Raw genomic sequence first — 21,241 nt, 5'->3', positions numbered from 1 at the left:
ACTACTCAGCCGGTTGGCCGAGATAGGGATCCAGGATAAGGCGCTGGATTGGGTACACTCCTACCTATCTCAGAGAACCCAGAAGGTGGCACTTGGAACATTCTCGTCATCACCCAAGCCCCTTGGCTGTGGAGTCCCGCAGGGGTCGGCCTTAAGCCCCCTTCTGTTCAATGTCTACCTTGCTCCTCTCTTTACGCTAATTGCCAACTGGGGTGTCAAGGCAATTTCATATGCCGATGACACACAGTTGGTATTTCCGTATTCCGAGATCACGCAAGAGTCCTTTTCTAACTTTAAAGGCTGTCTTCAAGACGTAGCCCACTGGATGAACGCTAATAAATTAAAACTTAATGCCAATAAGACAGAGGTTATCTTTTTTGGCAAGGGCTCCCCGCCCGCGTCAGATCTTTGGTGGCCGTCGGAGATGGGTCCTGCCCCGTCACCCAGTCACACGGCAAAAAATCTTGGAGTGAGATGGGATGATTGCATGTCCTTTACCTCCCATATCCAACAAGTTGCCGGATGTTGTATGAGCAAACTGAGAAATCTGCGTTAAATTCTCAGACTCCTACCAGAAGACTGCCGAAAAACGGTTATCCACGCCACTGTGACCTCAAGGCTGGATTATGCCAATGGACTCTACCTAGGCCTACCAAAATACCTGACACAAAAGCTTCAGGTAGTTCAAAATGCGGCTGCGAGACTGTTACTGCGAATTCCACTCAAGCAGTCAGTCTCTCCGCATCTTCGATCTCTACACTGGTTGCCAGTTGCCAGCAGAATAAAGTTTAAAGCACTAACGCTGGCTTTTAGATCTTTGCATGGCTCCTGTCCAGTATACCTGAAAAACCGTCTTCCCAGACACTCCCAAGCCCGCGCATTGCGGTCTAACTGCCGTGTTCAACTGACAATCCCACGCACGAAAAAGGCTCGACTCGGGGGTCGGACTTTTTCGGCTAACGTCTCCGCTCTGTGGAATACCCTGCCACAAGAAATTCAGCAGGCCCCTTCCGAATCCTGTTTTAAGACACTGCTAAAAACTTGGCTTTTTAACCAACCACGCTAGCTTTTTAATTTTTATTTTTTATTGCTAATTTTAACTACTTCTGTGTTCTACTTCTGTGTTCTACTAGCGCCGGGACACCTCCTCGCGAGGTAGCTGTCGCGCTTTATAAAACCCAGTATTATTATTATTATTATTATCTCCTGTATTAATGCTAATCATCTCATGGACGACTACCAGTTTGACTTCGGATCACGCTGCAGCACGAAGCCCACTACCTTACAAAATGTAAACAATGCCCTTCTGGGCACAGAAGAAGAGGACACCTGCCTCTTGAAATTGTTGGAGCTCTGCTGCCTTTAACACGACCATCCCACCCAGAGTATCGAATGGGATTCACTGGTAATGTCCTTCACTGGATCTCCTCCTACCTTTCACATGTGCACCTCAAGGTCCCATTATATCCCCATCACCTATAGAAATCGCAGGTATCCATGCGGTCTTCTGTCAGCTCCACTTTCTATATGGAGCCACTTCGTACTATGTTCACAGATAACAGCATAACAATTCACCAATATGTAGATGATACAGAACTCTACTTGAAAGTCTCCTCCGCTTCAGCCATCCAAGTCCTCAAACACTACCTGCACATCATCCAGACCTGGATGTCCAGCCCCTACCCGAAGCTCATATCAATTTAGACAGAATAGCTGTTATTTGGCATTAACAACAAATGAGAAACTGTACAAATATGGCTCAATGACATGAACCATAGCAGCTGCAAACCTGAACTGTCACCAAATACCAAGTCACTTGGAATCACCCTTAACAAACACATTGCCATAAAAAGAAAATGTATCCATTTCTTTAAAAAAGAGACTTCAGAACAGCTGTTAAAGCCCTTGTACTCTTGCATCTGGATAGAGGTAATGCCCTGACGCAAGGACCCCACCCTCCACACTGGCACCCCTTAAGGATATGGTACATGGAGCAACACGTCTCATCCAAGGCCTGAAGAAATAGTATTAGATCACCCCCAACCGAATGGAGCTCTATTGGCTCACCTTGCTGGCCTGCACCATTTTCAAAACCAGCTGTCATCACAACTAGCCCCCCACTTATCCTGCATACAAGCCCACCATCTCTGGTTGTACGCAGCAAAAGAAACAAGAAAGAAACAAGGCTGCATGCCTTTTCCATCAATGTACCCAGGATTTGGAACAACATCCCTGTATCCATCAAGACAGACTCAACGATGTTCCTGTTTAGTAAAGAGTTGAAGACAAACCTCTTAAAAGAACACTACAAATACAATGCATAAATCGTCCACAAGCAACCTACATTTCCTATCAATAATTGACTTTATGCTTGTCTTGACCCTGTACAGCGCTTTTTGGATTTGCACAATAGAAATTCCACTAACTTACATTCATAACATATAAACAAAATTATAAAAATTGGCCTTTTGGCACCCACTTCCACTAATCTCTTAACCCCTTCGGTGCTCATGACGGAATGGTTCCGTCATGACCCACGGTTGAGCTGTGCTCATGACGGAACCATTCCGTCATGACCACGCCCGCGCAAGATTCCGCCAGCACAGCGGCGGAATCTGCGCAGCATCGAAGGGGTTAAAAAACACGCCACCTATCTCCAGCTATGAAAGAAACATCTTCTCATCTGCCCCCCACCCACACCACCAGCTGCATGTACCCCTCAAAACTCTTTAGGGATAATGAACCAAAAACTACCTGGCTTCCTGCCACCCACTAGCTCTAAACAATCAGCCAAACCTCCCCCGCTAAAACTGAAAGAAAAATAATCTAGTGTCCTGCCAACCCTCACTACTATCTACACACTCCCCATGTTGACAGGGGAGAAGGTGTTTCGCGCAGGAACAGTGCCGCCCACGTTCTCCCGCATCCCCCGGGTCTGTGGCGACCCAGGAGTGACGGGGCAGACCACCAACTGCTATTCCGCCTCCATTCGGGCCTCTGGAGACCCTGGTGAGGAGGCAGAACAAATGGGAAGCTAATGCTTCAACTATGTGACATTACAAAAGTGGTTTATCAGAAGTCACAGCAGTAAATTACCGGACTCTGATCCAGTAAAAAAAGTATACTCTTTGGCTTCACAAGGAGAATTATGGAATGTTCAGCTGAGACAAAGTATTAGAAGAGCACCCATACTGAGCATGATTGAAAATGCATGTTGATGCAACTATTCACATGAACAGAACCTTATACAGCAAGGTCTTGTCCTAAAATCTCTCTTCACTGAGCATAATCTGCATCAACGCAAAACATATTTCACAGTATTAACTTAAACACACTGGAGCCATCAAGAAATTCTAATAAGAACTCTGGGAAAGGTGCTGTGACACTGACCCACCAATACTCTAGAGGATCTGCTCTGCCTTTTTGTGGTCTCCCTTTTACCACAAAAAATCACTTATAAAAGGAAAATATCCTTTATAGTCCTTATGACAGGATCACCCTTCAACATGGCACTTACCAGAACCGCAATACTTAGCTCTCGAGCCATTGTTTTTAATTCACGGGCCAATTGCATCATCAACGCCATGCCTGAAAAGTACAAGCCACAGTTACCAGTTTTCACACCTCTGGTTTCAGCTCTTTGGAGATCCATTTTACATTAAACATGCGATATACACTATTTTCCATGCAAACACATTACAAAGGTGCATCCTATTTATTCTCTCCATTCTGTATATATGAAACAAGCAATATACACTATTTTCCATGCAAACACATTACAAAGGTGCATCTTATTTATTCTCTCCATCCTGTATAGGCAGCTTAGCACATTCCAGTGGCAGCCGCTTACCTCGACTGCTTATAGATTTGCAACACAATGTACATTGTTTTAATTTTTCGTTTTAAGTCTTGTGAGAGTGATCTAAATTAATGTAGCCCAAAGTACATTTTATGCGTAAACATAACATTTTCCATGATCAAACTCATAACTCATAACTCAACATAACATGTCAGCTAGCAATTTCAGAGAATAAAACCTCCAAAAAGCAAAGGATAGCTCACAAAATTCCAGCCTCCACTGAAGAGAATGTCTGCGCTACTGCCTCTCGGCCAATCACCTGTGGGCGACTACTACTAATCTGGCTGTTCTCTTTTTCTTTCCAGTAATGCTGATTGTTGGTTTCAACCATTGCTTCAAGGGGCTGACTGACCTTCACTGAGCCCTCAACCCCAAAAAACATAATTCTTCAAAGAGCTCCCTGGAATATGGTTGAGCCCACCCTGACCTTGAGTCAGGGTTAACTCGATGATGAGCATGCCACTACTAAAGTGGGTGATGGTTGTATAACTGAGTGTGGTGTAGTAGAATCTCCTTACCACACTGCCACCTTTACATAAGTATACCACATAGGATATTGGATATTTAATAGGGAGTACGTATCCCCTTAACTTTCATTTACGAAAGGGCCTCTCTACCCTTCTGGGGCCAGAAGTCCCTCTCATACGTGTTTAAGGGTTTTAATATGTAACCATAATTCCACTTTAAAATAATTTTTTAACTGAATCTATTCCCATTTACATATACATATTTAAATATGTACACACACATACACACAGAGCGGAGGTATTTTTTGTGCCTGGCGGTCAGACTGGCATGTACAGGTTGAGGGAAACTGACATCATAATCCCTACGGTGGTGCTTGAGCAGGCACCACCCTTATTGTAGGGATTATCGTCCCATCGCTGCCCCGATGGGCTCGGTCCCTCCGCCCTATGCCTCTGACCGTTGGATACGGCGGGTGGACCGCTTCTGTGGATGTCAGTGGGCCCGCCATGGATGGCCTGTTGGTAGCAGGCCCACTGACATCAGGATAAGGCACTATATATCAAATAATAAAACATACGATTAATTAATGAAAATAACATTACTTCAGAAAATAAAAAAACATTCTCCAAAAATCTATTATAATACCTTAAAATAAATCATCAAAAATAAATCTTTAAAAATTAAAAACAAAAATGCACATAAAAATACTCTTGCAGGGATCAAATTTACCATTCCCATTCCAGATACCTGCGCCAACCAAAACAACAGGAGGGAATATGTTGACGATTGGAAGACTTACATTTGCTATTCTTCAGACTAAATTAAAAAAAAACTATTAATATCAACATAAAATAAAAATACTTCAATAAGTAAATAAACATAATAAATGTTTTTATATTACAAAATGTATAAGAGCTTAATATTGTCAAATTAAAAAAATTACAGAATATTTATATATTTAAACAACTTCCCAACCTACTACCCCAAACATCCAATTCCCACAAAACATATTAAATAATATTTGAAAATAAATAATACATATTAATTTAAACCAAACAGAAGTAAAAATAATTAATGTAAAATTTTCAATCAATTAAATTATTCAATTCAGCTAAATAATATGCAAAATCAAGTCAAATTAACCAATTAATTACCATTTTAATTTAAATGATCTAATAATGTTCAATTAAAATCATTTACATAATTAAATAAAAAATATTTTTATAATAGATATTAGAAATGTTTAAAAAAAAAAAATCCCCACCCTGTTCCCTTAGGCTTCCAACAATCTACAAATAAATAAATTCAAATTTAAAAAAGTATAATATATTACCAAAGTAAATAGTCTCCAGTGTAGGAACAGATAGCAGGCATGTCGAAGCTGGGAGCTATAGCACCTCTTCATCCACCTCCTCCCACTAGCCTAAATTCTTGACAAATGTTTTGATTCCTGGACATTTAGGGTCGTTTTTAATGAGTGCTATAATTCTGTAAATTCAAGCAATTATTTACCATCTCTGTCAACAATATCTGAGGGGCCTGGTGAGGTGGCTGTGCCAGCAATATATAATAGTTTAAAAATGGCTTAGGAAATAAGTTAACAGATTTAGTTGTAAAGACACTTGTCAAATAAAATCAAAATAATAGCTGATTTCCCAGTTATTTCTAGGTTCGGAATAGATATGCTGGTTCAGAAGTTGGAGATTATCGAGACCATTCACAGCTATCTAAACCAATCTAAGATGTAATATTAAAAGCAAAGCATTGAATTTGATTCCATACAGCTGCCTAGGCTGCTGTGCTTCTGGGTGGTTCTATAGACTTGCTACACAAGATTGCCCCATGCCTATTCTCGCTGTGAAGCAATCATTTAATAATGAATACCCAGCTGGTCAAGGACACATTCAGAGTCTGCACTGCTTACTACTTTAGGCACAAAAAATCCTAACCCAAAGAATTATCCCTTCATGGTATTAGGAAACCGTCCATCTCAATTGGCAGTGGTCATAACACCATTTCGCAAGGTTCAGGATTCATCTCTCCCTCCATCTTTAGAGGTAGACAGAAAGCAGAATTTTGGTAGAAATTGCAGGAGCCGAGTTACTAGAATGATTTTCCATCCCTAAGTCAGATACATTTGGACAATTTAATGCTAGTCTTTAAAACCGGAACAGAATTGAAGGTATACATTATTTCTTTCTCATGAGGTAGCAGATGTTCATAGACCTCAAAGGTAAAAGCAGCTGCTTTGCAACCGTAAGTATACAATGACTAACTAGGACCATAAGCGGCTCAGTTTCTTTGTGCCATCAACCATGTCTCGGGACTTAATTCCTTCTTGACAACATTTAGCTCAAGGTCATGGATTTTCCTTTGGAGGTCCTTGATAGGACATACATAAAAAGGAAGCCAACATAGAAAGTTTTAAAATGCTCTATAAATGTGAAGAAATATAAAGTTGGAAATTTAAAATTAAGTTGGTATCCTTATCTTGATTTATGGGAGCAGCACATACAGCAAACAGGATATGGCATCAACGGTTAGCGGCCTCAATTGAACCAGCACTGGTATGCATATACAAGAAGAGATCATGCAGTAGGAGAATAAAAAAGCAAGTGACATAGGGCCAGATGTATGAAACAGCATGCATGAAAGTGTGTTGAACACTTTCTGCAATTCCTAGGGGTCGCAAATGACCTACCTCATGAATATTAATGAGGTAGATCGCAATTTGTGACCCCCTAGGAATTGCACAAATCACAGGGATGGTGGCCTGCTGGGGTCGGTAGACCACCATGTCCGTGATTGCTTTTAAATAAAGCAATCTTTATTTTGTAAAGCATCCCGTTGTCCTTAAAGGAAAACGGGATGCTTTACAAAAAAAAATAATTTTCCTTTCCTTTCATTTTTTAAGAGCAGGCAATGGTCCGTACAAACATTCACAAAGGAGTAGGGGTCCCATAGGGACCTCTTCCCATTTGCGAATGGGTTACCACCTACTTGAAGTAGGTGGTAAAATGCAAATGTATTGTGACCGCATTTCGGTTGCAAAACATTCATACATACCGATGTGATTCGGTGTTAGGAAGGCATGCCCTAAACACGCCCCTTCCTATTACCGAATCGCAAACCCAAATTGCGATTCAGCAACGTTACCGATTCGCAATTTGGGTTTGATACATGTGAAAACACTTTTTTGAGTTTGCAAATGGCCCGATTCTGCGAATCGTCCCGTTCACGAACGCAAAAAAGGTTGCTACATGTGGCCCATGATTTCTCTTTTAGAAATAATATTTTGAAAGGCAACAACCTTCAAATTGAAAATGAAATGTTGATTTTAGCAAATTTTTTGTTTGTGAATTAAGTAAAATATTCCATAATTTGTGTAAAGTATACTTGTTTCTATATTTTTGAGTGTTATTTTGAGATTCGAATTATGGAACTTGTATAGGCGGGATCCCAGGCTTCTTGTAGTGATTGAGTTGAAGTCAACAGAAGTAAAATATTAAGAACCACTACTCTAGATGAAGGCCTCATTAGTGAAATCACAGAGGGAGTAGTGGTTGCATAGGTCTTCATCACTGGTAAATGTCAGTTGTTTTAAGAAGTACCATATAAGATGACCGTTCCCCTCATCAAATATTTTTTAATGGCCATTCCTCTATGGGAGGCTTGGGTTAATGTTTACGCACAGAGTTATGCAACTCCTGCAAACAGTAACAAACATTAGGAAATGCATTAGGTTTCGCATATGTGATTGATAATAAGCTTTTCTTGTTTTAAGTTGTAGCTTGCTGAGTAGTTGTACAATATAAGTTACAGAAAATCTGTTAAAGTGCTAAGACTTGTTTATGTACAAAATGGCAATATATTATGATGTTACTAGTGGTATAATAAAGTGAGGAGATTAGGTAAATGGTGGAGGACAAAGATAACAAAAATATGTACCTGATAAGTAGGCTTGAAAGTGGTGCAGCTATGGGGAGAATAGGCAAACGGTGGATGAAGAACCATACAAGTACAACGTAAGCACTGTTTTTGCAAAACCAAAAAAACAAGGTTTCGAAAACTAGATGAAAAGGTGTTGTTTTGTTATTGTCCATTGTTAAGATAAACAAATGAAAATGTATTTTACATTTTTCAAATGAGCATTTGAGCAGTTGTGCAATATAAGTGAAAGAAACACACAAAGTGAGATTATTATTTTCTTGAGATGGGCAAACTTTTTTTGAATTACAGATTTCTCTTATAAAGTTTTATTATTTTATTTTGTACTGCACATGTTTTGTATTATTGCAAAAAACCTTAAACTTGAACATAAACTCTGAAACAGTAATGAGCATATTGTAAATATTTGCACTTGCATTGTCACTGGCATTGTGTTACTTATGGTTTACAATTTTTCTTTATTTAAACAGTACACTGTGACATTTTCAATTATTGTGCTATATACTTTGACGTTTGCATGTTGTCACAAATACTGTATTTTTTTTCCAAGGCATTTCTTATAATACGTCCTGGTGCCACTAAACCTGCTGCACCATTGAAATCATGACCTTAGTGCCTGCTAGATACCTGCACTTGGCCTGTTATAAGAATGTGCAGTTGGTGCAATTGGTGTTCTTTATATTACATAACAACGAAAATACAGGAGGCTGTTTAAATTACTTTGGACAACTTGAACCCTTTATAGCAATTATTAAGCTAAAATACCAGGCATAAAGCGAGCTTAATTAGACAAAGCGTTTGCCTGTTTGTTTTAAGAATGTGCAGTTGATGTTTTCTATATTATATAACAACGAAAATACAGGAGGCTGTTAAAATTACTTAGGAGAACTCAACCCCCTTTTTTTTTTAAAGGAATTATTAAGGTCAAATACCCCACATTAAAAGTATGCAAATAAATATTAAGGCATTTTAAATCCACGGAAACATGAACGGCAAAATTCTCACTATTAGGAAATAACTCTTGCTTCAGTTTACAGTAACGCCCAATTATCACGTTGCTTATTCATATGGCCAACGGAAAGTACAGCAAACAATATAACATGTTTTTGGTGCTAGAACAATACAATCTGCACAGAAAAGGCCAGTCTGAAAAAAAGCGAGTCTTACCACCTACCTGCTTACTAAGCTAAAGACTCATTGTTAAAAAAGTGGAGAACTCACACCAGAGAGGAAAAACTAGTTTTTTAAAATTGAAAAGTATTCCAAAATAATAGATACTTTCCGGAAAAAAACAGCAGCACAAATCCTATACAGTCACGAAACACGCTTGCCCACAAAGGCCAGCTTTGATGCAATGCGACAACAATGCCCAGCAGCTTGAATTTTTGGATTCACTGCTCTTCAACCAGTAAAGCCTGCCTTCCTGGCCAGTAGGAACAGGCTGCAATCACAAAACTCGAGGAATACTTTTATCACAGGCACATGATCATGTTTACAGTCCAAGACTCTGCGGCAGTTAGCTGGCGCTGTAATGTTATACAGAAGCTGTCACAATGGATAAAGGAGGTTACAACATCCCTTCAGAGCACCATGGTGCATGCTCATGTAAAGCACTGCAATCACTTTGTTCGGGTTTACGCTACATAATGCGCCAACAACAAACACATGAAACAGAAAACAAAAATGTTAATTAGCAAAAAACACATGAGAGAAAAAAATGCAATTTTATTAGCGGAACAATATCATAAAGGATGTGATTGGTTAAAAGTTTCACCCACTAAAGCAGAGTTAAACAAGCACGATTTAAATGCAGGCAGCGAGGGGAAGATAAGTATCGATAAACAGTAAACGCTGTGCAGCCTTAACACAAGAAAAAAGCTCCACAACTTTTGGGCCCAGTGCCACTGCACCTGCTGCACCATTCAAATCATGACATTAGTGCCTGCTAGATAACTGCACTTGTGACTGCCTGTTTATTTGTAAAATATAGTAATAATTGGTGTTTAGTGGACTGCCTAAAGCTTTTGGTCCCAGTGCCACTGCACTTGCTACACTATTGAAATCATGGCTTATGACTACCTGTTTAGTAGTAAAATATAGCAATATTAGGTGTTTAGTGATGAGCCTAGAGGTTTTGATCCCGGTGTCACTGCACTTGCTGCACGATTGTAATCATGAACCCCGTGCCTGCTAGATAAATGCCCTTGTGACTGTTTAGCAGTAAGATTTAGTAATAATCTGTGTTTAGTGGGGTCCCTGGTGCTTTTGCCCCCGATGCCACTGCACCTGCTGTACCAAGTAAATCAAGCCCCTTTTAACTGCAAGGTAACTGTATTAAAATATAGCAATCTTAGGTGTACAAGATAGATAGATAGATAAAATGTAAACTGTATGCAGCGTTAACCAGAAGAAAAAAGGTTTGAATGGATGGGTATGAGTAGTTAGGCTATGGGAAAGTGATAAGAGAGACACAGAAGGGAGAACAGGCTACAGCCAAAGGAAACGGAGGAAAGTAAACTGGCAAGCATACGGTTCGATAAAAAGCAAGTCTCTTTTAAGATATGTTAAAAACAGTAGATTTCACAAGCACACCGCAAGCGCTGTCCAGGCAAAACCTAAAAAAGCACTATATACTCCAATCAGAGGAATGTGTACTACTACAATTCAAGTAGACATAAATGAGCTGCTAAGAGACTCACTATTTAAGCTGTGCTCAGAAATAATTCATTTGGGCATGCCTGACGAGGGGACAATCATCAGAAAAGCTTGTTAATAACTTATTGTGTTACCCTTATTAAGGTATCAATTTGTTATTTTCTTTAGCTGAATGATATTTTCAGGTTGTACCTATACCAGTACAGAACCTCAGCTCAGTGTGTATGTGTGTACATAATTAAATTTGTGGATGTAAATGGGAATAGATTGAGTTAACAAAATTCAGTTGACGTGGAATTATGATTACAAATAAAAACCGAAAAACCACAGAAATGTTCAAGTTATGGTTAGGACCACAATCCATAACACGCACAACAGCTATACACACCATAACTTGCACATCAAGTGTAATGCTCATTACCTGACCCTTCATACAACAGACGCAATTAAAAAAGTTGTACATAATCTTTCAGATGAGATAGCATATTACATTACCCATGCCACTTTGAAAGAGAGGCCTATGAATATAGTATTACTTATTGGTTTGAGTATGTTTTGTTGTTAATTACATATATGGGCAAGTATGATTTGTTTTTTAAGTTGTAGAATGAAATTTTGCAAGGCAGTCACATGACGCAATCTTATTTTGGATCTCTTGCTTTGTTCTGGATTTCAAACACATGGTAGAATCTTCAATAATGTTGATAGTCCCTTACTTGCTGAAGTTGGAGACTTTGGGTAGAAAAAGGACTTTGTATTTGTTTGTATAGCAATAACTGGAGGGGATGACAGCCGTTCAGAAGAGCATACATATGCCACTGATATGTAGATACGCATGTACACGTACTATTGTGATCTACTGGCTCCCTATCCAGAAAAGATGACAGTTGAAGCTGCTGATACACGCATACAAAGCCCTTTACGATCAAGGACGATCATACATCTTCCACCAAAACCCCCAGATACCTGCGCTCCGCCTCCCTCACCTTCGTTCACACTCCCCGCATTCGCCGAAGCAACAGTGGAGGACGTTCCTTTTACCTCGCTGCCACGTCCTAGATCGACCTTCCTCTGCACCTCCAAACATCATCCTCTCTCCCAGAAATCAGAAAGGGAGTCAAGACCTGGCTCTTCGACCAATCCTATCAAGAACCCATCATCTGGATATCCTCACAGGTGATTAGCAGCGCTATACAAATCAGAGTTGACTGATTGATTGGTTTGGATTCACCAGAGGCAACATAGGCCACCACTAATCTTCCCATAATAGGGCGATAGCTTCGGCCAGGACATAGACTACCTACAGTTGAGTGGAGACTTCCGTAATGAGGCCTTTTTTCTTTGAGTAATGCTTCAGCATTACCCACAAAATAAAAAGCACTGAACACGTCCAAAACGTTAACTACAAATTAATAAAAACATTTAAATAATGTAAATTCAAGCAACGACCACATAACTGCTGAAACACCAATTGAAATATGTATCAAGTCAAAGCCCTAACTTCTTAGCAGTTAGCAGCCTTGGGATCGCTAGCTCACTGACCCAGTCTACTCAAAACCCAAAATGTGCAGTCTATTACTCACCATCCGTTTACTGCCCCCTAACAGTGGGTAAACCACAGCACAGACTGAATCGACAATCACAATCTTCACTGGCCCCAAGGATCTAGCCACCTGTGGGATAGGGTGCTATTTTTTATCATAGGGTACCCCAGGCCCGTTCTGTCCACACCTGAGGTATGAGACCCTTGTCCTTGCCCTGCCAGCCTAATTTGTGGGCCGTGTTAAATTGACCGGAGGGTCCTGTTTTACTATATAAAAATGCCCTGGGCCATCCAGGTCACTCAGCCAGTATGAACCCCTACGTAGGCCCTGCCAGCCTGATCGGTAGGCCTTTTGTTTAACTGACCAGAGTTCTGCACCCATCTTTACTGAACAGCAGGTTCTAAGCTTGTCTGACCAAAAATCACAGCCAGCCTCTCTCAGTGAGGCACTTCTGCTCCAGCCTGGATAGCCCCCACCCTACCCGTGTGCACAAAGTTCACTGGTGCAGAGTTCACTGTCTCTCTATTCTGTCGACATAGCACATCACATCCTTGGTCTGTACATGAGAATAGAGAAGTTCCCACCGCAGCCACGTCAAGCTTGGGTGATGAATGTTGCAACCAAGACATATATCCATAGATATATATATTTTATTCCTTTGCATTACATATTTTCTGCTTTCCCTATGCAGTTTACGACGAGCGCTTGGCCTGAGAATATAACCGTTCACCTAGTCTACATTCCGCAGGTAGTAGGATAGACACTACATGTCTGATAAATGTGCGAACCATGGTATAAGTGATGTAGGTAGAAGTGGCGTGAGATGACGTTACTGTAGGCGCTTCTCATAGCCTTAAAAAGTATAAAAGGGAGGCCCACAGGTTTTTCGTCGGACTACCCCACCCGTCTGTTTACAGATGGCAGGCGGGTGTGGGTGCTCCCAAGAGCTCTTGTTTTTTGTTTTTAAAGATACAATTTAACTTGCCAATATATATGATGTATATGCTATGTATGCTATTTTTGTCCCTAAATTGGTGTTTTCTGATCGATAATTTAATGCTTATATTACACTTGCAAAGCTGTTTTCTTATAGGTAGGTACGTGAGTATTCTCAGTATTTTAGATCAAGTGTGTTTTGCATTCTGAGAACATTTTCCTTGATTTAACTTATGTTTTTCATGATGCATTTATAAATGTGTCTTTGAGGTTTTCTGAAGTGTCTCTCTCCAAACGAGTTCAATGCTTGCATGTAGAAATGCCTTCTGATTCATATGACTCTCTGTGAATGCGAGGTCACTATATTTGTATTTTGTATTTTTATGCCTTTTTTTTACGTTTCTTGAAGTTGCACCTTCTAAATAAATCTGTTAAACCTTTTGGCTTAGTTTCCATGATTCACATATCTGTTTCCTTCATTTTTAGTGCGAGCGTTCCCAGGCACCCCGCATCAAGTTAAGGTGCCCCTTTTGACCCTAAATCACTCCCTCGATCATTCGGTGAAGGTACCCCATGCCCCCTAAAAAATGCTCCCTCGAACATTTGGTGATCTCAACGTGATAAGCAGTGCCGGCTGACAGGAGGAGACCACTGGGACCCCGGACGCAGACTAACCTTCGTGCCTCTTTCCTGACTGGGCCACAGAGAACAGCGCTCGGGTAAGTTATCGCTGCCTGATGTGCTGTGTCTCTTGGGAACAGTTTCAGAGGAGCGCCCGGGGGACATCTGTGTTCGTTGTTTCAGTTTTCCTGTCTAGCTGGTCTCGGTTATTAAAAGAACATTCCCAAGCTGAGGAAACGTGTGCGTAGTGGACAGAGCCAAAGGGGTGACGTTAGGAAGTTGTTTGAATTATGTGTTTTTATTTTTATAAATAGACATACGTTGTTAATGTGCCTCTCTGAAAGCAGGGAGGGACCCCTGTCTAGTCACAAGGACTGATCGGGAAGGGAAGATTGCGTCTGGCATCTTTCAGTGTTCAATTGTGTTTCTTTTGTTATACATAGAGATAAGGTATACCATGGTCCAGCTGTAAGGATCGACAGGGATGAGAGATTTCTTTCAGTCAATAGTTCTGAGAAAGAAGACGGAATGCGTATCTGTGTCTAACTAACAGAGTTACGATTTTCTCTTGTGTTACGGTTGCCTCTTTTATAAGAAGAGAAGAAAATGGTTTTTCCCGGGATGTATTAGACATTATATTTTCGCTAGCTTAAGCATTGTTTTTTTTTATATACAGCTTACATTATGGGTTTTTTATTACTATATAAATATATTTTGTGCAACGGAGATAGAGTTTACGCCTGTGCAGGAAGGCAAGGAGTTTGCATGATGCAAATCTCAGCTTTTTGCGGGCTCAGGAGCAGTTCCGAGTCCCGGATAAGATGTGCCACTCTACGTCTTGTGACTGGCACATGAGGATTTATGATAAACAGTTATCAGACTTCCTCAGCTTTTGCGAGGGACTGTCAGTATATATTTTTTTTGTTTCCAAAGACAGTCAACATGAGTATTGTGAGAACAAAACGCCTTCCAATGTGGTTTTCTGTTCTCTTCCTGTGTTAAAATGAAACGTAAAGAAGTTTATTTTGTGCTATGTTATTTTAAGACATCCTTCTGTACGCATTTAGGCCAGCAGAGGAGAATGCGCAAATAGTTCTGTGGGTTTATATACATAGATAGACGTGTACATAATATGCTTCACATTTTGTATAATTGAAGTGCGATTATTTTATGGTCATATCTCTTTTTATTGTGGTCTTTTTTTAGCATGCATTGTGGTTGTTTTTTTAAGCATATGTGCCTGGCGCAACAACCTTTTATGTATTTAGTGAGGTCAATAAAAACTAGAATTGCAACTGTTTTTTATATATCAAAGCTGTTGCCTTTTTGTGAATAAATAGTATTATATAGTTACCCCTTGCCCCCCCAGCCCCTATCTGACCCATGTGGCGCAGCACCACATTTAATTAGCACAAGTCACTTTCAGATAACTGACCACGTAATGCACAACAACATACACTGAATTGTTGAAATAGTTCCTCACATTTATATTTTGAAGTATGTACTTGGAGACAGGAGGTTGCGTCTGGTGTCTCCCACTTTGTGCCACAAATACGTGTTTATGGGACTGCTTCTGGCGGCTCACATTTGTTTTGAATTTTGATTACCTATTTGGTGTAAATTGTATTGTTTGAACGTTTATTTCTACAAGGAATGGGAGGCATCTTATCGCATTGAGATTAACAGTGTCTTTTTTCAACTGCGTGCTTCCAAAAGGGGAGCTACTTTCCTTCATCACATCGCATTGTGGTTCCCTATCTCAGGCCTGGCAGCAGCCAACGCCTTTCAACCTCTTTCTCTTCATTGTAAACGGGGTCCTTTGTTCTCTGCCCTTTTTAGTTACATGCAGTGTACTCTAATAGATATACTCTATTTCCTTCCCTCTGGATTTCCCTCTGCATTTTGCGTCTCCCTCTCTTATCTGGCTTATGGGCCTTTCTCGTCTCTTTCTCTCACAGTGGTAACACAGGTTTTCACCACTGTTTAGCGAGATCTTATATATAGGCGTACTTCTCTCTTGTGCACTGCAGTGATCAGCAGGAACATCTGGGTATGTGCCAAGCAAACCCACTTTAACTGAGACAGGTTCAAATAGAGACCACGCAACTGGTGCACGGTGCATCCAGTGAATACTGTGTTTAGCTTCCAAGTAGCTGCCTTCACGACTCTTAATTACGTCTTTATGAGCACGGTTTTAAATATGCTCCCCTATTTTAACTCATTATACCCTGAATGAAGTACATTCAGTTCTTTGACCGTCACACCCCACGCTTCTCACCTCACCTTTCTGGCGTGCTTGAACTATTAGTAATGAATCCTCCCACTTGAATATTCAGTCAAGTGGTAGAAAGATGGGGAGGAAGGCTTTCGCATGCAGTTCTCGCCACAACACACAGCCACCTTTTTACGTTTTCTGGTTGCTATTACGCCCTAGACTTGGCCCAGCATCAAATGATAGACAAGCCACACAGGTCAAGGATTGCCATCCCTTAAATCCCAGAGCACAATGATAGAAGATGTAATACCAGGTAAAATGGAGCTATTCCCTTTGATATTTTTGGATTGTAGGCTTAACATAGTACATACAATGTTCTGTGGCCCACAATGTTAAAAGACTAAAAATGCCATCAATATAAGTAGTATAGTTTCCTGGCAGAAAAGAAGATACTTTCAAATGCATATGAATATCTCTCTATTTGAATGACCAATTATAATTCACACTGAAGATTACACCAAATATTGCAGTACTGAGCAACTAAGTACGAAATAATTTACTCCTACCTGCGTACAAATTCAGCAGCAACTGAAGCAGGCATAAGCAGAAGCCCGAATGCTAGGGCAGATCCAGTAAGTACTGCCACAGAGAGCACACACTTGGGGTTAGTTCATAGGAAAGATTTTGAAATTGTGTCTCGTGTCCAAGAAAGTTAGTGACACTAGATTTAGAGCAACGTAAATGTCGGAGCAGATGGTGAACATTAGACAGAAGACTGGAATTAGCAAGTTAAGACTGTTCTCTTCCGATTTCTTGTGCACAGAAGAGGGCGGATTAAAATGATGGAGTGGAATGCACGCTAGCTACACCCATGGTTTGACTTCATGGTCACACGTCAAATGCTGCTAGGTCTCCTCAGCCTTTAATCTTTCCAAGTTGGATAAAGTAAGTACCATTGAGTTAGGGGAACAATACAAATTTGCTATTTTGCGCCACAATACCATTCTGAGTGAACGTGCGCTTTACAAATACGCCATATTATTTTAAAATAAGCTATATTTTAAGTACAATTAAAGACAATACATGTGTCTGAATTTTACATGATGTTGAAGGGTTAATAGATTTTTTCTTGGGCTGCCTTCAGAAGTAGCATGCCTGGCCTTGGCAACGAACATGAGATTGAGAGGAAAAATATGTATGTGTAGAAATATATTATACGTTGGGCTGTGGAAGTTAAAAAAAAAAAGAGAAATAAGTTGCCTAGAATCACACAATTTGGTAACGGGGGAAGCCCGAGATTGAATGCAGTATTTCAGGTTTCACGTTGTGTAGTTTAGTGAAGGAAGATGTATATGTTTATGTGCAGATGGGTGAGAGGAGGTAAGGCATAAGTTTTCAGATATGCACAGCTGTGTGCAGCCTTCAAAATATGAGACAATCAGAGATTCGTAGGAATAGATTACCACAGGTAGCCACCACACCAACTTCCTTCACACATGCCCCAGTGCTAGGAAAATACAAAAGAATAAATGATACTTGCCGATATAAAGTAGATCTCAATGTTAAAGGACGGTATGCATGGAGTAAGCAATGCTCAGTATCGCAATGTTGTCAGAATAATAGGTCTGGATTTAAAGAGGCCTTTTAAAAGTAGAGCTGCAGACTTTAGAGGTGGTTGCATATATTTTGCAGTTCGACCACTACGAGTTTCCTCTGGTCTCCTATCTCCTGGGAACTATTAGAGTACAATGTTTTGGTTCTTCGTTCACTTTCGGCTTTCGGAGTTAGGTGATGTTTCGAGGTTTTTGCAAAATATTTAGAATAAGCAGACTGCACAATCAATCAATCAAACAACATTTGTAGAGCGCACTACATAACCGTGAGGGTCTCAAGGCGCGAGGGGGCGCTACTGATCGAACAGCCAGGTCTTGAGTAGCCCCCTGAAGGTCTGCAGGTCTTGGGTCTGTCGTAGGTTCAGTGGGAGGGTGTTTCAGGTCTTGGCGGCGAGGTGGGAGAAGGACCTCCCGCCGGTGGTTGTTCTTCGGATGCGCGGAACGGTGGCGAGTGCGAGGTCGGCAGAGGGGAGCTGGCGGTTGGGGGTGTAGAAGGAGAGTCATTTGTTGAGGTAGGCTGGGCCGGTCTTGTGGAGTGCCTTGTGTGCGTGGGTGAGGAGCTTGAAGGTGATCCTCTTGTTGACGGGCAGCCAGTGCAGGTTTCTCAGGTGGGGTGTGACGTGGCCCTGGCGTGGTACATCGAGGATTAGTCATGCCGAGGCATTTTGGATGCGTTGCAGTCATTTGATGAGCTTGGTCGGGGCTCCCGCGTAGGGGGCGTTTCCGTAGTCGAGTCTACTGCTGACGAGGGCCTGGGTGACTGTTCTTCTTGTATCTGTCGGGACCCACCTGTAGATCTTGCGGAGCATGCGGAGGGTGTTGAAGGAGGAGATGGCGTTGACTTGCTTGGTCATGGAGAGCGTTGAGTCAAGGATGATTCCCAGGTTGCGTGCGTAGTCGGTGGGTGTCGGGGCTGTCCTCGTGCCGTCGGCCACCAGGAGTCGTCCCAGGCTGAAGGGTTGGAGACGAGGATTAGGACCTCCGTTTTGTCCGAGTTCAGCTTCAGTCGGCTGGTCTTCATCCAGTTGGAGACAGCCTTCATTCCTTCGTGGAGGTTGGCTTTGGCGGTGATGGGGTCCTTGGTGAGGGAGAGGATCAGTTGAGTGTCATCGGCGTAGGAGATTATGTTGAGGTCGTGCTGTAGGGCGATGTGTGCAAGCGGGGCCATGTAAATGTTGAACAGTGTTGGGCTGAGGGAGGAACCCTCGGGTACGCCGCAGATGATCTCGGAGGCTTTGGATCGGAATGGGGGAAGCGGATGCTCTGGGTTCTGCCGGAGAGGAAGGAGGAGGTCCATTCCAGGGCTTTGTCTCGGATCCCTATGGCGTGCGCGTAGTGTGCGGTGGCAGACGGTGTCGAAGGCGGCGGAGAGGTCCAGGAGGATGAGGGCTGCGGTCTCACCATTGTCCAGCAGTATCCTGATGTCGTCGGTGGCGGCGATGAGGGTGGTCTCGGTGCTGTGGTTGCTGCAGAACCCTGATTGGGAAGGGTCCAGGATTCTGTTTTCTTCGGGGTATCGGGTTAGCTGTCTGTTGACGATCTTCTTGATGACCTTGGCCGGGAACGGGAGCAGAGAGATGGGGCGGAAGTTCTTGAGGTCTCTAGGGTCTGCACAGGAATGATTTGTCATGCCACAGGCTCAGGCCTACCACATTTTCCCACACACTTGGATGACAGCTAGACCATGTGTCCATTTTGATATAAAAGCAACAAGAACATTCAGCAATGCCTGAACGGACTGCTTAAAAATAAAATAGGCAAAATAAGCGCCACAATTGAGGGAAATAAATAAATGAATAAATTAAGAGAAAACAAAAATAGTTTACTGCCCATGGATCACTCTGTTTTCACTCACAAATATTACAATGTTCTGACAACCACCTAATGCCCCATATACTTCTCACTGAACAATAAGACACATCAACTTGACCTAACAGTGACATTGAAATTATGAAAGTAGACATATATTTGTATAAGTTAACACGCGCTATGAAGTTTCTTTCTACTCAGGTATTCAGGCAGAAGGAGAAGGGCCCCATCGCAACAGGAACACCGCCATCTTCACAAGCAGATGTATATATGTATATATATATAATAGCACTAGGTATATTGTGTTCTTGAAGGGTTTTGACTATTTGGATGGCGCAAGGAGGAGTGCTGTTTTATGTGTGTATCTAAAGGAAATAATGTGTATGTATATTAATGTTTTTCATTCCAAGGTTCTTCAGAATTGGAGACAATATTGTTGTAACAAATTACATTGTACGGTGGAATGTACTAAAATGCATTCTAATGCAGTGCATTCGCCAGGGACTACAAAGGATAGGAGTAATAGGAAAAGTAGTAATGTTGTGTTTGTATTATGTTTATCAATTGATCATTAGTAATGAGTATATGCCAATACAGAAGGATAGTGTGCATTGAATAACAGTGCTTCATAATATATTGTTTCAAGGATACAATGTGTGCAGATTTAATATGTCTTTTAATATATAGGTGCAATATTTCAGGGTGTTTGAAAACAGGTTTCAAGGTTTAAGGGATTTAATGAAATATCTACTTGTTCATGGGGCAGGTTGCTTCTTAAATATACTTGTCCTGTAACAAAATCAACTTGTCCCTTTTGTGCCGCGAAAAATTATGGCAGCAATGTCATTATATAAGAGCTCTGAAATAGCCTCTCTGATTATGCTAGGGCTCCTTCCATAGTAGGCTTTGAATACTAACAATTCCCTTATGTTGCCACGTTTCCGCAGATCTACCTACTGGGGCTGAAGGTAATGGTAAGCAACAGTTCTGGCTCACAAAAAAAAGTGGCTGGAGGAAAAGTGAACTTGCAATCACTCAGATTTTCGCTTGAGTAAATCTACACCTGCGTATTTGCTCATGCTTAAATGCACTTCACAAATATTTTCTAGGAGTACTATTTCTTGGCCTACTTCTGTAGTCCAGTGAATTTCAAAAACGTTGTATATCTGCACATAATCCAAGGACATGGGTGCACTTTATTTAATAATTGGGCCCCTAATTAGGTCTGGCGTTAACCATGACCTTTTATGTTTAATAAAATGTTGTCTCTCTCCCTCTCTCTCTTGGCTAGCTTCACTGTAAGTGACTTCATTCTGTTCTTCAACAAGGAGCATATCGACACACAGTTGTTTTATTCAGTGCCAGGAACTACTGTGCATGGTGTGATTTTTGAGACCAAAAGAATTTTTGCTTTTGCCAATGTTTCTTATTATGGTGAGGGCCCAGTAGCTCCCACACCAGTGAGGTTTCACAAAAATATTGCTAGAACAAGTTGTGCATTGACAAAGCCAAAGGGCTGACCAACAATTTCAGACCTACTGGCTTTACCAATGCTTGTTTATTTTTATGTTGC

At 41.3% G+C, this 21,241-nt stretch overlaps 1 protein-coding gene across 1 annotated transcript in view; it reads right to left on the bottom strand.

Moving 5' to 3' along the window:
• The window catches only part of RAD51D (RAD51 paralog D), a 94,498-nt gene that overhangs the window by 7,254 nt on the left and 66,003 nt on the right, over window positions 1-21,241 (bottom strand). Inside the window, exon 9 of the mRNA XM_085649641.1 lies at window positions 3,518-3,588. Coding sequence (XP_085505767.1) covers window positions 3,518-3,588 — 71 coding nt within the window. The remainder of the gene's footprint in view (window positions 1-3,517; window positions 3,589-21,241) is intronic.

The sequence above is a fragment of the Triturus cristatus genome, chromosome 3_2 (assembly GCF_964204655.1).
Source record: "Triturus cristatus chromosome 3_2, aTriCri1.1, whole genome shotgun sequence".
NCBI classification, from domain to species: Eukaryota; Metazoa; Chordata; class Amphibia; order Caudata; family Salamandridae; genus Triturus; species Triturus cristatus.
The sequence above is the reverse complement of the archived record's forward strand: the minus strand, read 5'-3'. Positions and strand labels throughout refer to the sequence as shown.